Source organism: Culex pipiens, chromosome 1 (assembly GCF_016801865.2).
Source record: "Culex pipiens pallens isolate TS chromosome 1, TS_CPP_V2, whole genome shotgun sequence".
NCBI lineage: Eukaryota > Metazoa > Arthropoda > Insecta > Diptera > Culicidae > Culex > Culex pipiens.
The window spans coordinates 45082988-45100404 of NC_068937.1; the positions used below are offsets into that span (position 1 = coordinate 45082988).

The 17417-nt window shown below is 36.2% G+C and overlaps 1 protein-coding gene across 1 annotated transcript; it reads left to right on the plus strand.

Annotated features, from left to right (window-relative positions):
* Nucleotides 1-2800: 2800 nt before the first annotated feature.
* On the plus strand, nucleotides 2801-4016 carry LOC120426062 (CLIP domain-containing serine protease B4-like). Its single transcript, XM_039590748.2, has 2 exons — nucleotides 2801-3624; nucleotides 3677-4016. Exons 1-2 carry the CDS (start codon nucleotides 2847-2849, stop codon nucleotides 4000-4002), a joined length of 1104 nt encoding a protein of 367 aa, XP_039446682.1. The 5' UTR covers nucleotides 2801-2846; the 3' UTR covers nucleotides 4003-4016.
* Nucleotides 4017-17417: the final 13401 nt, after the last annotated feature.

Consider the following 17417-nt stretch of genomic DNA (forward strand, 5'->3'; position numbering starts at 1 on the left):
TTTTGAACGATGAATTTACTAAACACATGAATGTTTGACATAAAATTCCATTAAATAAGCGTTTTTCGGAATTGCAAAAAATGTTGTATGGAACTCGTTGCAAAACTTGGTTTGTTTCAGCACTCGTCGTATTTATCCAACTCGGTAAACCTCGTTGGATACATGTACAACTCGTGCTGAAAAAATCTTCTTTTTGCAACTTGTTGCATAAACTACTATTAAACAGTTTTTTTCGGAATTGCGAAAAATATTGTAAGCAACAAGTTGCAAAAATAAGATGTCCATGCATTCAGTCAATAAATCGTCTAAATCAAAAAAATGTTGAAAAGTATAACTTTTCCTAACAAGTGCTGAAAAGTTCAACTTTTCAGCATCCATTTCAGTGCTGAAAAGTAGAACTTTTCAGCATTTGTTTTGAAAAGGGTTACTATTCGATTCTGTTATTTTTTGTACAGAAAAGTAGGCTGTTTCGTCGTTCAAGAATGACAGTTCCACGACGGAACTGCAAAAAAAAAAAAAATTTCCAACGAGTTGCTTCCAATTTTTTTTTTGCAATTCCGAAAAAAAGCTTTTTGAATAATCTTCCATTGTGCAATTACGTCGTGAAACTAATTACTTTTGAGCAATTCTCTACGAAATCGGTATCTTTTCTTCAATTTTATTTTTTTGTATTTTTTAATCCGGCTGGAACTTTTTTGGTGCCTTCGGTATGCCCAAAGAAGCCATTTTGCATCATTAGTTTCTCCATATAATTTTCTTTACAAATTTGGCTGCTGTCCATACAAAAATGATGTATGAAAATTCAAAAATCTGTATCTTATGAAGGAATTTTTTGATCGATTTGGTGTCTTCGGCAAAGTTGTAGGTATGGATACGGACAACACTGGAAAAAAATGATACACGGTAAAAAAAAATTGGTGAATTTTTATTTAATTTTTTGTCACTAAAACACTATTTTTAATTTAAATGCCAACTTTTCAGAAATTCTAGGTTGTGCAAAAAAAATTTTTTTAGCTGGTTATGATTTTTTGAATCAATGCTGATTTTTTCAAATAATCGAAATATTGGTCGCAAAAATTTTTCAACTTCATTTTTCGATGTAAAATCAAATTTGCAATCAAAAAGTACTTCAGTGAAATTTTAATAAAGTCCACCGTTTTAAAGTTACATCCATTCCAGGTGACTTTTTTGAAAATAGTCGCAGTTTTTCATTTTTTTTAAATTTGTGCACATGTTGAGCCACTCTTGAAAAAAATATTTTTGAAAAGCTGAGAAAATGCTCTATAATTTGCTTTTTGAACTTTGTTGATACGACCCTTAGTTGCTGAGATATTGCCATGCAAAGATTTAAAAACAGGAAAATTGATGTTTTCTAAGTCTCACCCAAACAACCCACCATTTTCTAACGTCGATATCTCAGCAACTAATGGTCCGATTTTCGATGTTAAAATATGAAACATTCGTGAAATTTTCTGATCTTTTCGAAAACAATATTTTTAATCCAAGACTTACGTTTTAAAAGGGCGTAATATTGAATGTTTGGCCCTTGTGAAATAAAAGTTTTGATTTATAAAATTTGAAAATATTGTTTTCGAAAAGATCGGAAAATTTTACGAATGTTTCATATTTTAATATTGTAAATCGAACCATAAGTTGTGAGATATCGACGTTAGAAAATTGTGTGTTGTTTGGGTGAGACTTAGAAAACATCAATTTTCTTGTTTTTAAACATTCGCATGGCAATATCTCAGCAACTAAGGGTCGTATCAACAAAGTTCAAAAAAGCAAATTTTAGAGTATTTACTAAGCTTTTCAAAAATATGTTTTTCAAAAATAGGCAAACATGTGCACTATTTAAAAAAAGAAAAACTGCGACTATTTTCAAAAAAGTCACCTAAAAATGAATTTAGCTTGAAAACGGTGCCTTTTATCAAAATTCCACTAAAGTACTTTTTGATTGATAAAAAATTCAAAACTCGGTCAAAGATTTTTTGCACAACCTGGAAATTTCTGAAAAGTTGGCATTTGATGTCCCCTAAAACATATCAGAAAATGAAAAATAATAAAAATAGTGTTTTTTTTTGCAAATCAAGTTTTAGTGACAAAAAGTTAAATAAAAACTCACCAAAATTTTTTATACCGTTTATCATTTTTTTCCAGTGTAGTCCGTATCCATACCTACAACTTTGCCGAAGACACCAAATCGATCAAAAAATTCCTTCAAAAGATACAAATTTGGGCAGCTCCCAAATTTGTATGGAAAATTATATGGACAAACTAATGATGCGAAATGGCTTCTTTGGACTCACCGAAGGCACCAAAAAAGTTTCAGTCGGGTTAAAAAATACAAAAAAAAATCAAATGGCAGAAATCTGGGAGAACTGCTCTTTTTCTGTCATTCTTAAACGACGAAGTAACACTTCAAAACAAATTCTGAAAAGTTTCTCTTTTCAGCACTGATATGGATGCTGAAAAGTTAAACTTTTCAGCAAAGGTTTAGATTTAAACGGTTAAATGACTATGAACAAGAATGTTAAAATCTCGAGTTTGGGTTTAACCTTCTGAAGTTCAACACAGAACTTGTTGAAGAGTCCAACGAGCTAAACCGCTTCGACTGGGTCGCTCTGAGGCACTGGTAGGGCTTCACTCTCGACAAGTCAAGACAGCTGACGCATTGATGATCGCTGTTCTCGACTGAACTCGTACAGCCAAGCGATGCCGCAACCTTTCACAACCACCAAAAAGTCATCAGATAAGCTCCTATAAATCAACCATAATCTGAGCCCGGGGGGTTCACAGTCTCAAACGAGTTTTCAGTTCATCGCCGATCATCGGTGTAGGTGAAGATGCTTCTGAAGGTTGTCGCTGCGCTAGTGGTGCTGTTGATCGCGGTGGCCGACGGTCAAGTTGTTCTTCCGCCAGCGGTCGAAGGCGGCACCTGTCAGACGGGTTCCGAGCTGGGCCAGTGCGTTCCCTTCCGGGAGTACCCGCGGTACGTGCAGTTGCTTCGGAATACCCAGCGATCGGAACAGGAGACGAACTTTCTTCGATCGAGCGTCTGCGGGCGGAGTCAGTTCGGGAGTGTTCTCGTGTGTAGACCTGTGCGGTTGAACGATCCGGAATGCGGTCAGGGAATACGGGACCGAATCGTGAAGGGGAAGATCGCCGAGTTGGAGGACTACCCGTGGATGGCGCTGTTTCAGTACCGGAAGCCTCGCGGGAACACTGGATTCCACTGCGGAGGGGTGCTGATCACGCGGAGGTACGTCCTGTCGGCAGCGCATTGCTTCGTGGGACTCCGCACGGGGTGGGAGCCAATCATGGTCCGGTTGGGCGAGTGGGACTTTGAGTCCGAGATGGACTGCACCCAGGCGAACGCGGGGGAAGAGTTGCACTGTGCTCCCCCGGTACAGGATTTCCTGCTGGAGAGGATCATCGCGCACGAGGAGTTCAACGTGAAGGATGCCAACAGAGCGAACGATGTGGCGCTGGTGCGACTGTCCGGGGATGCCGTGTTTAGCAACTACGTTAAACCGATCTGCTTGCCGGAAGTGGGAGCGGTGGACAGTGAGCGACTGTACGACGGGATTCTGGTGGCTTCCGGGTGGGGCAAGACGGAGAATGGTAAGAGGGTTGTCTTATATCGTTCAATATCTAACGTTTAATATTCCACCAGCTTCCGCCAGCCGGTACAAGCTGTACACCGAACTCGCCGTGTCGGATTACGAAATCTGTAAGTCGGACTACGTTCGCGAACAGAAGGTTCAACTGGGCGCCGGTCAACTTTGTGCCGGAGGTGAGGATGGACGCGACACCTGCAACGGGGACTCCGGTGGACCGTTGATGAAGGAAATTGCCGAACAGGGACGGTTCTACGTGGCGGGACTGGTCAGTTTTGGGCCGAACAAGTGCGGTGAACAACTCCCAGGAGTTTATACCAGGGTTGAGCACTACCTGCAGTGGATTGTAGCCAAGGTGTTGGAGTCAAGTAGAGTGGAATAAAAGCTAGCTTTAAACTGAGAGTTGTTTTGATCTAGAGAACGATTCCTAAGTACCCATGTTTGATAGAATTCTAAAATGAACAACTGTGAGAATGTGACTAATTCAAGAGATTAAAGTTCTCCGTCCAAAAAAAAAAAGTGATAGTGTGAATCATAACAGCTTCGCTGTCTTCGAGGTCAACCCCGTCAGTTGTTTTGCGGAATTCCTCAGCAGCAAAACAAAAAAAGGATCCGCCAAGAGTTTTCCCAAGTGGGTAACAACAGGCACCACAGTCAATTTACGTCGACCCCGGAGCCCCGGGACTTCCGACTTTTGTGACTTTTGTTTGTCGCTTCGCTTCGGAATTGGAACTTCGAACTCTAGGAGGCGATAATGAAGAGCTAAGGGAAGAGAGAGAGGGACCAGAGAGCTATCGAGCAGCAGTTGGCGTCGTCGTTCAACAGATGGAGTTGATTGGTTCCGGTCAAGTGATTGGAGCTTCTTCTTTTTTTGCGCTTTCTCTCTTTCGGATCGTATTGATGAATCCAGTAATTGAATGTTGGCTGGATTGGCGGAACTTATCGCCGGCTTGGGTGTGATATCAAGCGTATCAAGATCTTGGAGAAGGTCCTGCTTGAAATGCAGAATGCGTCATATCTGGAAGCACAAACACACACCCACAATACTTAAATATAACTTGATCTAGATAAATTGGGGCAAGATTTGTGTAGAAGGCCGGGCCACTTCACTCTCGGACACGTTGTGCAGATTGCTCAAATCAAATCTAATTATCATTTATCACGGTATCATCGAGCATCTCGACACTCGGGTCGGCCATTAAATCATTCTTGAGCGGGGTCGGCTTTCTGTGGGAGAGGTAGCAGGGCTGGGAAAAGCTATTAACTTTAAATTTAATAACAATTGACATTGTTGTGAAATTAGGCGACTTTTCAGACAAAACAGAATTGATACTAGAAAAATCGATTTTTTTGGTGATTTTTAATTTCACTTTTTGTCACTAAAACATGATTTGCAAAAAACACTATTTTTAATGTTTTTTTTATTTTCTGATATGTATTAGAGGACATCAAATGCCAACTTTTCAGACATTTTCAGAATGGCCAAAAAATCTTTGACCGAGTTATGATTTTTTGAATCAATACAGATTTTTTCAAAAAATCGAAATATTGGTCGCAACAAATTTTCAACTTGATTTTTTGATGTAAAATCGAATTTGCAATCAAAAAGTACTGTAGTAAAATTTTGATAAAGTGCACAGTTTTCAAGTTATACCCATTTTTATTGACCTTTTTTCAAAAAGTCGCAGTTATTCATTTTTTTAAATTTGTGCCCATGTTTGCCACCTTTGAAAAAAAAAATTTTACAATCTGAGAAAATTCTCTATATTTTGCTTTTTTGAACTTTGTTGATACGACCCTTAGTTGTGAGATATTGCCATGTAAGTGTTTAAAAACAAGAAAAGTGATGTTTTGTAATTCTCACCCAAACAATTGACCATTTTCTAATGTCGATATCTCAGCAACTAATCGACCGATTTACAATGTTAAAATATGAAACATTCGTGAAATTTTCCGATCTTTTCGAAAACAATATTTTCAAAAAAATTAAATAAAGACTAACATTTCAAAAGGACGTAATATTGAATGTTTGGCCCGTTTGAAATGTTTTTGAAATATTGTTTTCGAAAATATCGGAAAATTTCACGAATGTTTCATATTTTAACATTGTAAATCGTTCGATTAGTTGGTGAGATATCAACATTAGAAAATGGTGGATTGTTTGGGTGAGAATTACAAAACATCAATTTTCCTGTTTTATCTCAGAAACTAAGGGTCGAATCAACAAAGTTCAAAAAAGCAAAATAGAGAGAATTTTCTTAGCTTTTCAAAAATATTTTATTCAAAAGTGAGCAAACATGGGTAGTAATTTTAAAAAAATAACATCTGCGGCTTTTTTGAAAAAAAAAGTTAAATAAATATGGCTATAACTTGAAAATGGTGAATTTTATCAAAATTTCACTAAAGTAGTTTTTGATTGCAAATTCGATTTTACATAAAAAAATAAAGTTGAAAATTTGTTGCGACCAATATTTCGATTTTTTGAAAAAATCTGTATTGATTCAAAAAATCATAACTCGGTCAAAGATTTTTTGCCCATTCTGGAAATTTCTGAAAAGTTGGCATTTGATGTCCTCTAAAACATATCAGAAAATAAAAAAAACAGTGTTTTTTGCAAATCAAGTTTAAATAACAAAAAGTGAATTTAAAAATCACCAATTTTTTTTTACCGTGTATCTTTTTTTTTCAGTGTAGTCATATCCATACCTACAACTTTGCCGAAGACACCAAATCGATTAAAAAAATACTTCGAAAGATACAGATTTTTGAATTTTCACATATCATTTTGTATGGACGGCTTCCAAATTTGTATGGAAAATTATATGAGAACTAATGATGCAAAATGGCTTCTTTGGGCATACCGAAGGCACCAAAAAAGTTTCAACCGGATTAAAAAAAATACAAAAATCAAAGAAAAAAGACCGATTTCGTAGAGAACTGCTCTCCTTTCTTTATTTAGTACTTCAAAAATAAAGGTATTTTGTACGAAGCTTTTTTTAAAGTTTCAAACCAAAATGTACAACAAATTAGACAGATTTTTTTTCAAACTCTCAATTTTCATTATGCGCAATATGAGTTTTGTAAAATGGCACTCTTTACTCGAACAAAGAGCCGAAACTTTCCACGATGCATTATCCTTGGCATTTTCCATTACTGGTCTCAAGACAACGCCCTTCCCTCCTCTCGCAAGCACTTCACCGGATTCAAGAAGCTGCACAGCGCAGTGGCATCAAATTACGGTCTCTCAACCGGACAGAATCCCTTGGAGCTGCTGCCGTTCAGCCCGTCTTCTGCCGGCCAAGGAAAGATGAATCACACGCACTTGAGGCAGCTCGGCATCAGGCAAATTGCTGCCAGCAATTAGATCCGCTGAACCGGGCGGCTCGTGTTTCAAAACGGCTCTCCAGCTCCACTGCCTTCCTCGTCGTCGTCCTTGGTCGAAAGTCGAGTTTTGAAGTACATTTGAAGCAGTTTAATTGATTGTCACTTGCAAGATGACACCACCGGCATCCGCCACTAGATGGCACTCTTCGGTTGCACTTTGACCCCTCCCCCACACTACCCTTCCCTTTCTTAGGAGTCTTATGACCCACCAGATAGATCAGGGGATAATTAGATGACGTATTATATATTGGTGACACGTTTTTGGTTAGCCAATGTTTGCACTGCCTGATCACAGAACAAGAACGGAATATTGTCACCGTTGTGCTTTCTTGTCGCGTGTGAGAATTTCCATGGATTTTACAGTTAGTGGGGCTTTCTCGTTTAGAGAACGCTTTCTGACTAATCATGTGGAACATGTGGAATTATTCGCCATATTGACTTGTGGCATCAAGCCACGATAGAGACGGACATCATCTCGGGAGAAGAGAAGACTCATCAATCTTAATGTTCCAGAGGGTAATTGTGTTCTATATTTTGAACCTCAGTAAGAAAACTGGTATGACTTGACGTCAATTGACGTTTAACAAGCTTAATTTGATTCGCGTTCTCAAAAAAATCATCAAATGAAAATGTTATGTTTATAATTGCTGATTTGGACAAGCATTTTGAAAAACTTCAACTCACTTTTCAAGAAAAAAAACTATAAGAAAAAAAAACTTATAAACTTGTTTATTTTTTTTTTGTTTATGGGACCAGAACAAATCTTTTTTATAATTATTAGTCTTCCTCGAGAATCTTCAAAATTTTCGTTAAACAAATCAGGAAGCAGAATCAACTTCTTTTTTAATTCTTGCTTTGTGTCAGAAAAAGGGGTAAAATAAAAACGATTCCAAGTCAAACCAGCAGGATCCAAATCATAAGTGCTCAGATTTGGCTCAAATTTTGCAATATCAATCCAACTTATAATACTGTGATTCTTTACAAAAATTAGTTTCCAGTCAATTTAGCTGGAGACTTATAATTCTTCGAATAAGATTAATGTACCGAAATCCGACAATTAAATAAAAAATCTATTTCTAATCTTGCTTATGGATATTCACCTTTTGATACGATATTCAGCTGTGAGGCTAAGAGACCAACGCACTATGGGCCATCTCTTTTTCATACAAATTTGGGTAATTGTATGGTATTGAAATGATATACGTCCATTTTTATGACTTTTCAAGGTTTTCAATAGTTGATTGTTTATAATAAATAGTATTTTCATACATTTGCAAGTGCAACAGAATTGCGTTTATGTTGTATTGCAAGTTTATATTATTAAATTATGAATTAGCTAATACATCCCCACTTTAAGGACGTAACCCCTCCCTCCTCTTTCTTTCACCTCCCCCCCTCCCCTCCTCCCCTCCAACAAAATTTTGTTAAGCGTAATAAATTCATTTTAAGTCAAATATTTATTATTTACTGCTGTGTGTTTCTTTTTGTGAGTCCATGCCATATAACTTGAGACCCACCCCCCCTCCACCCTTACGGGCATAAATTGCGAAATTTTAATTGTTAAAGCAAATAACAGAAAAAATAATTTTATTCAAAATATTAATTGTGAAGTAGAACGATAAAATACAAAACATATTCTTACTAATCCTAATGTTCTTGTTCATGAAAATTCATTTGATTATAGAGTTTCTGACGGCTTCAGGATATGTTAAAGGTACTTTTTATGATGTTTTGTACTAACCAACAGAGAACTTAAATCTGGATCAGTTTCATGGATTGATCGCAGAAATTCATCATGCTAAGTCAATATTTTGCTGGATACTTTTTTCGGTATCAAACTGAGATTCTCCAGTTTCGCTAAAGAAACTTCGGTACGAATACCTTATTTTGATTAAGGTACTCAATTTTAAATGTAGGCAACAGAAAATTCCAATAAAGTCATTTCGAACTTCTTGAAACCAGGTATTGATTTTTGAAGCGACGATGCCCACGAAGTAGGTAGCAAAGCAAGTGAATTAAACGGGCGCATATGTAGATTGCAGCAAATTTTGATAAAACGTAAATGTTCTAGATGGCATATCTCCGAAAACGCAAAAAATCGCAGGCTGGAAATTTCAGCAATGTTAGATTATGATCCAATCTTTCAAGTGATCTTAGTTTCATGTTTAGCATCGGTTAGCAAAAAAAGTACTCGATTAACAAACACAAAAAAATAAGTTTTGCCAAAAAAATGCTTCAGTTATTCGATGAAAACTTCAGTTTTTGGTTTGGAAACAACATTTTATCTATTAATAGTTTCAAAACTTATCTCATTACCTTTCCAACGATGTATAATTGTCCTAATAAAATATTTAAAATGGCTGAGCTATGTTCAAATTGAACAATCAGCTTTTTTTACGAAAAACGCTAGTTTTTTACTCCATTTTTTTACTTTCAGCTTGCGTATCTCCGTAATGAACAAACTTAGAGCTTTGAAAATTTGGATTTTTCTTAGTTAGAATGTTTACTTTTTTCTTTTTTCTTTTTAATACCAAAAAATATTTGGAGAAGATCACTTTTTTGAAACTTGGCCACCCAATGTACCATAGTGGCAACGCTGAACCCCTAAATTTAATTTGATCTATATAGGAAATTCTCCGCCAACTCACACAGCAGTTGCCCCGACCCCGCTTCGGTTTGCGTGAAACTTTGTCCAAAGGGGTAACTTTTGTCTCTGATCACGAATCCGAGGTCCGCTTTTTGATATCTCGTGACGGAGGGGCGGTACGACCCCGTTTATTTTTGAACATGCGAAAATAGACGTGTTTTTCAATAATTTGCAGCCTGAAACGGTGATGAGATAGATATTCGGTGTCAAAGGGACTTTTATGTAAAATTAGACGCCCGATTTGTTGGCGTACTCAAAATTCTGAATAAAACGTATTTGGCATGGAAAAAAACACTAAAAAAGTTTTGAAAACTCTGCCATTTTCCGTTACTCAAGTGTAAAAGAAATTGGAACATGTCATTTTACGGGAAACTCAATGACCTTTTTCGAATCTGAATTAACCCAAAAGGGTATTTTTTCATTTAAAACAATATTTTTCATTTTAAAATTTCCAGGGTTATTTTTAGAGTGAACAATGTCCTACAAAGTTGTAGAGCAGACAATTACAAAAAAATGATATACAAACATAAAGGGTTTGCTTGTAACCGTCGCAAGTTATCGCGATTTTATGAAAAAAAAAGTGTTGAAAAAGTTACTTTTTGCGTTTCTCTTTGTTTCGTCGTCCGTGTCTGTCGCGGGTGACGATGAACGACCATGATTAGGGCTAGTGATTTTTCACGGCTCAAAAATTGAAATTTCGCGGCAATTTCACGGTATTCAAAAATATGTTTGAAATAAATGCAAACATGTGTTATTTTAGTATGTTTGTGTAGAAATCAGCATTTCAATAGAGATATTTTAAGGCTCACAGCTGCAAATTACTGAAAAACACGTCTATTTTCGCATGTTCAAAAATGAACGGGGTCGTACCGCCCCTCCGTCACGAGATATCAAAAAACGGATTCGTGATCAGGGACAAAAGTTACCCCTTAGGACAAAGTTTCACGCAAATCGAAGAGGGGTCGGGGCAACTTTTCTCGATTTCGTGTGAGTTGGTCTTGGTAGAGAATTACCCATAGACAATAAGTCCTCATCAATACCTTAAACTTTACCAAAGACATCAAATCGATCAGAAAGTTTCTTCAAAAGGTACATATTTCGAATATTTACATAAATTTTTGTATTGACAGATACCAAAATTGTATGGAGTCTTATGTGGGGAAACCAATGACGATTTTCACGATTACAAACTTACTTAATTAGATTTCTGTACTCGACAAGTTGCTTGCTATCGACTTTTTTCTCGTCTGCAACAAACAAAACAATTTTCCGTTTCGGAATTTTATTTAAAACTGATTCTGAAAACTAGAGTCATGGAATCAATATGGCGGACTTGCCCGTATTCCCTTGGTTATGTTCATTCAAGAACAGAAGTGAGACATGGTTTTAGTGCTCTCCCCGTACAAGCTTTGAGACGCCTAAAGTTGAAATCTGGCAACAGATGTTCCCAAATTTTGTGAATTGTCACGTGGATTTTCGGCTTTCAAATATCTAAAGAATGCTTGATACTTGAAAATATCAAAATTATAGCGTTAGTTTTTAACATTAAAACGAATACCTCACAAAATCAGTTCATCGTAATGAAACACAACCTGCCATCCTGTTTCCCGCCCATCTCCAGCAATGCAATATAAGTCAATTAGATATCCTTCCCACGGGGAGCGAATATGAGGATGATAATAATAATAAATGAAAAAGTAAGCGACGCTCACCTGAAGTAATGAAAATCCAACGTCATTTTCACGAAACGAATAAAGACACAAAGACGACATGGCCGTGTCCGCCCCAACGTGGCGGATGTACGCGGTCTTGGACTACTCGCTTGGTGGACAAGCTGGCAACACTGTGTCGTCGTCACCGTCGCATGGCTGCACAAAAACCATTAGCCAAATGTCCCCTCGTCCGAAATTTCTTGGCCACCGGCAGCCCCCCGAAAAACGTGCTCATCTCGGGTCATGAAATTTTAATAATACGTGAATTATATTAATCTCGGCCGTCGGCCATCATCGTCCTGGAACCTGCTAGAACCCGGGACCCAGGACCACGGACGGCGACGTCCAACAATATTTTTCAATCATGGCCAAATTACACACCGGAGAGTAACTTGCACGCGGATATGACTTCATCCGCGCCGGGGGATGGACGGATGGATGGTTGGCTGGACACTTCTGCCAGGTTCGCATGCCACGGATGGACAGATTTGAGTGAAGGTGTCCACCGGGTGTCAGCGTCCGGATGATGAGAGTTGACAGATTATGGTGGCAGTCTTTTATATGGCTAAGAAAATTTAAAGTAAAAATATATTGCGAATAACTGCTAATCAAATACGGTTTATTGAGTTTCGCGTAGAAATTCATGCTAATTCTTGATTAAAAAGAAGAAGAAGATCCCTAAAAAACGAAAAAAAAAATCAGTCCATTTAAAAAAAGACTTGCTCAACTGTAATTTTTCAGTGATAATTAACCTTAAATTGCGCGCATGAAATCGTCGCTGTCAAAACGCTGTCACCATAGCAATTAAATAATTAACCTCTTCACACAAACCACTCAGTGTCATCGAATGGAATGCAAATCAACCCAAACAACAACTCTGCGGTCGGAATCGAGCATAGCTTCCAGCTGGTTCTTTGGTGGAAATTCCAACCACGTGTGCAACATTTTCACACCCCCACCAAGCAATCAGCGCCCACCGGCGCGGCATCAACACCACATCCGAAAATGTTTACCTGTTGTTATGCGCATCCATTATTGTAGTTTAAATGAGGTAATAATTGATCAGTTGGGGGGGAATTCATTCAACTTTAAATGTTGCAATCTACTTGTTTAATTTAATTTCCTATATTCGACAAGCTTATTTACGGCAACCCTTCCAAATTGACACCAGGTTGGTTCAAGTTAACTGATCCTTTAGAAAAAAGTGTCAACGCACTAACGTGGGATGATGATGTGCAATACGTGGGAGTCACGAATGTTCCGGGGGAAAAAATAGTATGAAAATATGATCCAGATAGAGAGCCGGTTAACAAGCTTTCAGGACAGCTTCAAAGCTGATGTTTGACACCTGCCTGATTGGATCGACGTTTTCGTGCATGAAATTGACGTCAATATGCCTTTTTATTGTAATTTACTTTCAAAAGTACAAAACCTCGTCAAAATTTTCATATTTTTTTTTTATGAGTTATAGAACATTCAAATTTGATTAAAGTAGAAAACTGTTAAGATAACAAAAATAAATGTAATCCATATTAATTAAAAAGTAATATGCAAAATTTTAACAATGGGCTAGGCATCAAACTTATTTTGCACTTAAAAACTTCCTCCTCGAGATTCAAACTCATAACAAATGGGTTACGAATCCGAGTGTCTAACGTCTGAATCTGGCAGACCATTATTCTAATTTCATTCAAATTGAAGGAAAATTGTTGAAAAATCCTTTTGCAATTATTTATCTTCATAGTTGCCCTTCATTCAATAATAAAAATTACTCCATTTCTCAGAGCCCGTATTAAAATAAAATTTAAATGAAACTACAGCTGCTTTTAATTTGATAACCTTTTTTCATTATATTTGTGAAATTATTAGTGTCTTCAGCCACAAAATGTTCAACCATCTCCTCGATCTTGACATGGCCAAAGTATAAAAACTTCTTTCAAAAATATTGACCGAAGCCTAACCTGATTCCAATGGTTTTTGAGGCATGGAAATCGAACTTAATTTGTTTGAATGAGATAATAGTAAATTATTTAATATGTTTTTAACAAAACTGTGTAAAACCCTTGGTTCTCTGATATGAATACGAACGACGAAAATGTTTAAAATAATCATGAAAGGTACAAAAAATTTTATAACTTATATCATCCTTCCTTTTTTTTTAATAAAGCCGTTGCGAGTATTTTTTGATGTTTATGTCTCTCGACTCTTGGCAAAAAAAAAGTATAAAAATTTAATTTACAAGCCATACTTTCAAAATTTTATTGAAAAAAGTTTTTAAAAAAGGATTTTATACCAGTCCAGTTGTTTTGCAATCATAAGTTTCAAATATACCTAAGTATTGACGAAAATTTATTGAAAAAAAACTTAGAACTAGAACTAGAACTTTTCAGCATTTATTTTGAAAAGTGTTTCTTTTCAATTCTGATATTTTTGGTAGAGAAAAGTAGGCTGTTTCGTCGTTCTCGAAAGTCAGGAAAAGTAAGAAGTTTCACGATTGCAAAAAATGCTTTTTATAATTTAATAGGCAATCAACCATAAAAATTTAGTAAAATAGGGTCGCAGAACTTGAATTTGATGTTAAAAGCAAGAAAATAAAAAAATACAACAAAAAACAACAAAAAACAACGTTTGTATTTCTTTTGTTATTTTTTATTTTGCAAAAAAAAAAATCTGCAACCTGGTTATGTCACCCCGGCTAACGGTTTAAAAAAAGTTATTTGATCCCTCAGACAGGATTATAACAGTAACATGAAATTAAAATAGTGCCACAAACAAACGTTAAGAAAAGGGAAATTTTATAAACATGGACTGCATTAACACAGAAGATGTTGAAGGATTCAAGTATTGTTGGTACAGTTACAAGACTTACAAAAAGAATTACTAGTTTACATGTTTTGTCATAACAACGTAATTTTCCTGCAATGTTTTAGTAAAATTGTCTCCAACTCCTCGACTCTTCTAACTTTGTTTAAGATTTCTATGATTGGTGGCAAACTCAAAATCTCGATATTTCTCGTGAAATTTATGCTAATTGTCATCCTAAGTCTTCATCTACTTCCAAGAAAAAAAACAGGAAATAAAAAAGCTTAAATCCACAATAAACGTCACCGTTGTGTGCACGAAACCGTGTCATGTCCTGTCGTGACCACTCAGTCTTTCCCCCCGGAGGGGACCGCATGCTACTGGTGCCTTTAGCTGGTGCGGAACTCCCACAACGACTAACCATGTATTTTCATTTCAATCTTGACATCTATCTCTTGTCCGGCGAAGCTCACGTCTGTCTCGCCCCACAACTGATGGAAAATAATTTACCTCCGAGGGCGACCAAAGATGACACTGTTGCGGTTTTTTGGATTTTGAAAGAGATTAGAAACTTTGTGAGAAACATTTGGTTTTGATGAAAAAACCTTTTATTGATTTTTTATGACTTTAAAAAAAGTATTCAAAAACTACACTTAAGCCAATAACAGATAAAGAACATGTAATGTCTTCGGTGTATTTTGTATGAAAATCCATTTTTGTTTTTCTTGTGGTATCCCAAACTCTAACATCAGTCACAACACCACCGACTCTGGCGGCTAAGGAATATCATTTTATGCCCCATCCGCAGATTTTATATATTGTTTTATTTATGACCTGACAAACGCGCTCTACACTTCATGTGAGTTTATGGGGTCAATCTATTGACAGTTTAAAAATGTTTAATGTTGGTAAATTTCTTTTAAAAGTTCACAAAAAATCCCAATTTTCAAAAAAATAAAATCTGTTATCGTTGGATATGAGATTTTACAGAATGTAGCAAACGTACAAAAAAGTTTATCAAACCCACTTCATATCATTTGAGCTTGGATGGCACATCGATGAAAAGCAAAACTGCATTCACGATATTTTTTTTGTTGAAAAAAAAAAACTAATTCAACCCCGCTTGCCCTCTCCCATACTGCCGATGAGGTTTCACGCGTGATGTTAACTTTTAAGCCACCCCCGCAGGCCACACCGTACTGCTGCGGTTTGTCCTTTTCCTCAAAAAATGGGAAAGAGGGAAAGTGGGGAAAGCAACAAAGTAGCGGGAGGGAAAATTTTTAGCTCTTGATGCAGATAAATGAACGCCATTTTTCTTCTCGCGCAGCGCTTGATGAGTTTTATGCAAATGCATCCCCCTCCCCCCTCTGCCAACGCGTGTCCTGATTTTCCTCATTTTCCTCACACTAGGGTTTTTTTGTTTTCTCGCGTGCAGATTTTTCCAACATATAACACTCTTAATGTTGAGGCAGCGAAATGATGGAAACACACTGGCAGAGGCAGAGCAGAGTTTGGAGATGGAAACTGATTTACTTTATTTATGCTGATGTATTTTTCAGTTTTCAAAAGATTTTATAGTTCTTTGCTAAAATTTATGATTTTAAAGGGGTTTTAACCCATTCCAAAGTTTTTTTTAACCCTTTTTGAAATATGTTTACAGTTGGTACTGATTAAAACATGAATGTAAAATACTATGAGCTAAATTAAAATCAATCGTGCACCCAATCCATGCTAGAAAACTAGAGCGTCCAATTTCCCGTCCCGGGAAAAAATTTCCCGGGAATTCCCGGGATTTCCCGAAAAAAAATATTTCCCGTTTCCCGGGAAATTTGTAAATTTCCCGGGAATTCCCGAAATTCAAGCGGAAGTATACATTTTCTTAAATTTTTGGAACTATTTTTTGAAAATGCTCTGAAAAAATAATAAATGAACAAACTCGACATGATTTTGTTCAATTAAATGTATTGTTTGGTTTATATATAATTAATCTGATTATCAGAAATTATGATATCAGAATTATTTCTGATTATATTAAGCAAGCAAGGAATAGATCTTGCTTAATGAGCATTAAATTATTACAATTAGGTAAGCTTTTAACAGATTGATGATGTCATCAAAACAATATTCACTCCTTACCTCCAAATAAAAAATGAGATTTTTTAACGTTTTTGTTTACCATGATCAAATGAGATGAAAATCAAATTTGTGCAAAAAGAATTAATTCAATTGGTTGAATACCTAGTACTAAAGAAATTACAATTTGAAGTAAAAGAATTATGGAGCACTGGTGCAACTATGTGTTAGAGGGTTAAATGTGAAACAAATAAGACTTTTTGTGGAAAGATGTTAATTTATCGTATAATTTAAATCATGTTGCATAATAATACAAAAAAAATCATTGAAAAATTACTTTCTATTGTTTGTTCTCAAAAAATGCAAAAATATATTCAAAGCTTGCTTCAAATATTTGAAAACATTGGGTTGTTTCGAGTAAAACCAACACTAAAAAGCTTTACAATTTGTTCAAGAGCTGAAACCAGTATTTGTCATGAAAAACGTAATTTCTGCATGTTTTTTTTCTCATTTCAATAAACTGGTCACAGAGGCAAATTTTAAATTTCTCATCAAAAAATACCAAAATACATTTTCTTGTAGTTGAATGATTTTTTACATGCAGTCAAGCTGTTACTTGATTTTCACAGTTATTTAAACCATTAATGTTGATGTCCAATACAATTTTGTTGCATAATTTTATTTAAAACCAAGATCATAACAATTTTTAATAAATTTAAATTTTCCCGGGAATTCCCGGGATTTCCCGGGAAATTGGCTGAAAATTTCCCGTTTCCCGGGAAATTTGTAACCCCGGGAAATTGGACGCTCTATAGAAAACCTTTGAACAAGTAGTTCACATGATTGATACTTTCTTCTTCTTCTCAAAACAATTCCGAAATGACCAAGTTCGTAAATTAAGTTAAACCGATCGTAACAAACCTCAAAATAAACATAATTCGACACACACCACATGATATTAAGCCATAACAACTAAATTGACAAACATTTCCTAATCAAGATTCAGATCCATTTAATTACTCCTTCCACTTTAAGGGGTGCCCCCAAAAATCCATCCCTGCCGAGGCCAAATCTCTCCCCTTCTCTTCTTGGAAAAGCCCACTGGCAGTAAAAGTGTTGCAAAGCATAAAATTTCCCCCCACACACACTCACAGCTGAACCAAACCGGATTTAATTGAT

What these genes read in the sequence shown, in the direction of transcription:
- LOC120426062 (XM_039590748.2), top strand. Translation starts at nt 2,847, where the DNA reads ATGCTTCTGAAGGTTGTCGCTGCGCTAGTGGTGCTGTTGATCGCGGTG. An exon ending in GTGGGGCAAGACGGAGAATG is followed by an intron (nt 3,625 to 3,676) that starts GTAAGAGGGTTG and finishes ATATTCCACCAG; the next exon opens with CTTCCGCCAGCCGGTACAAG.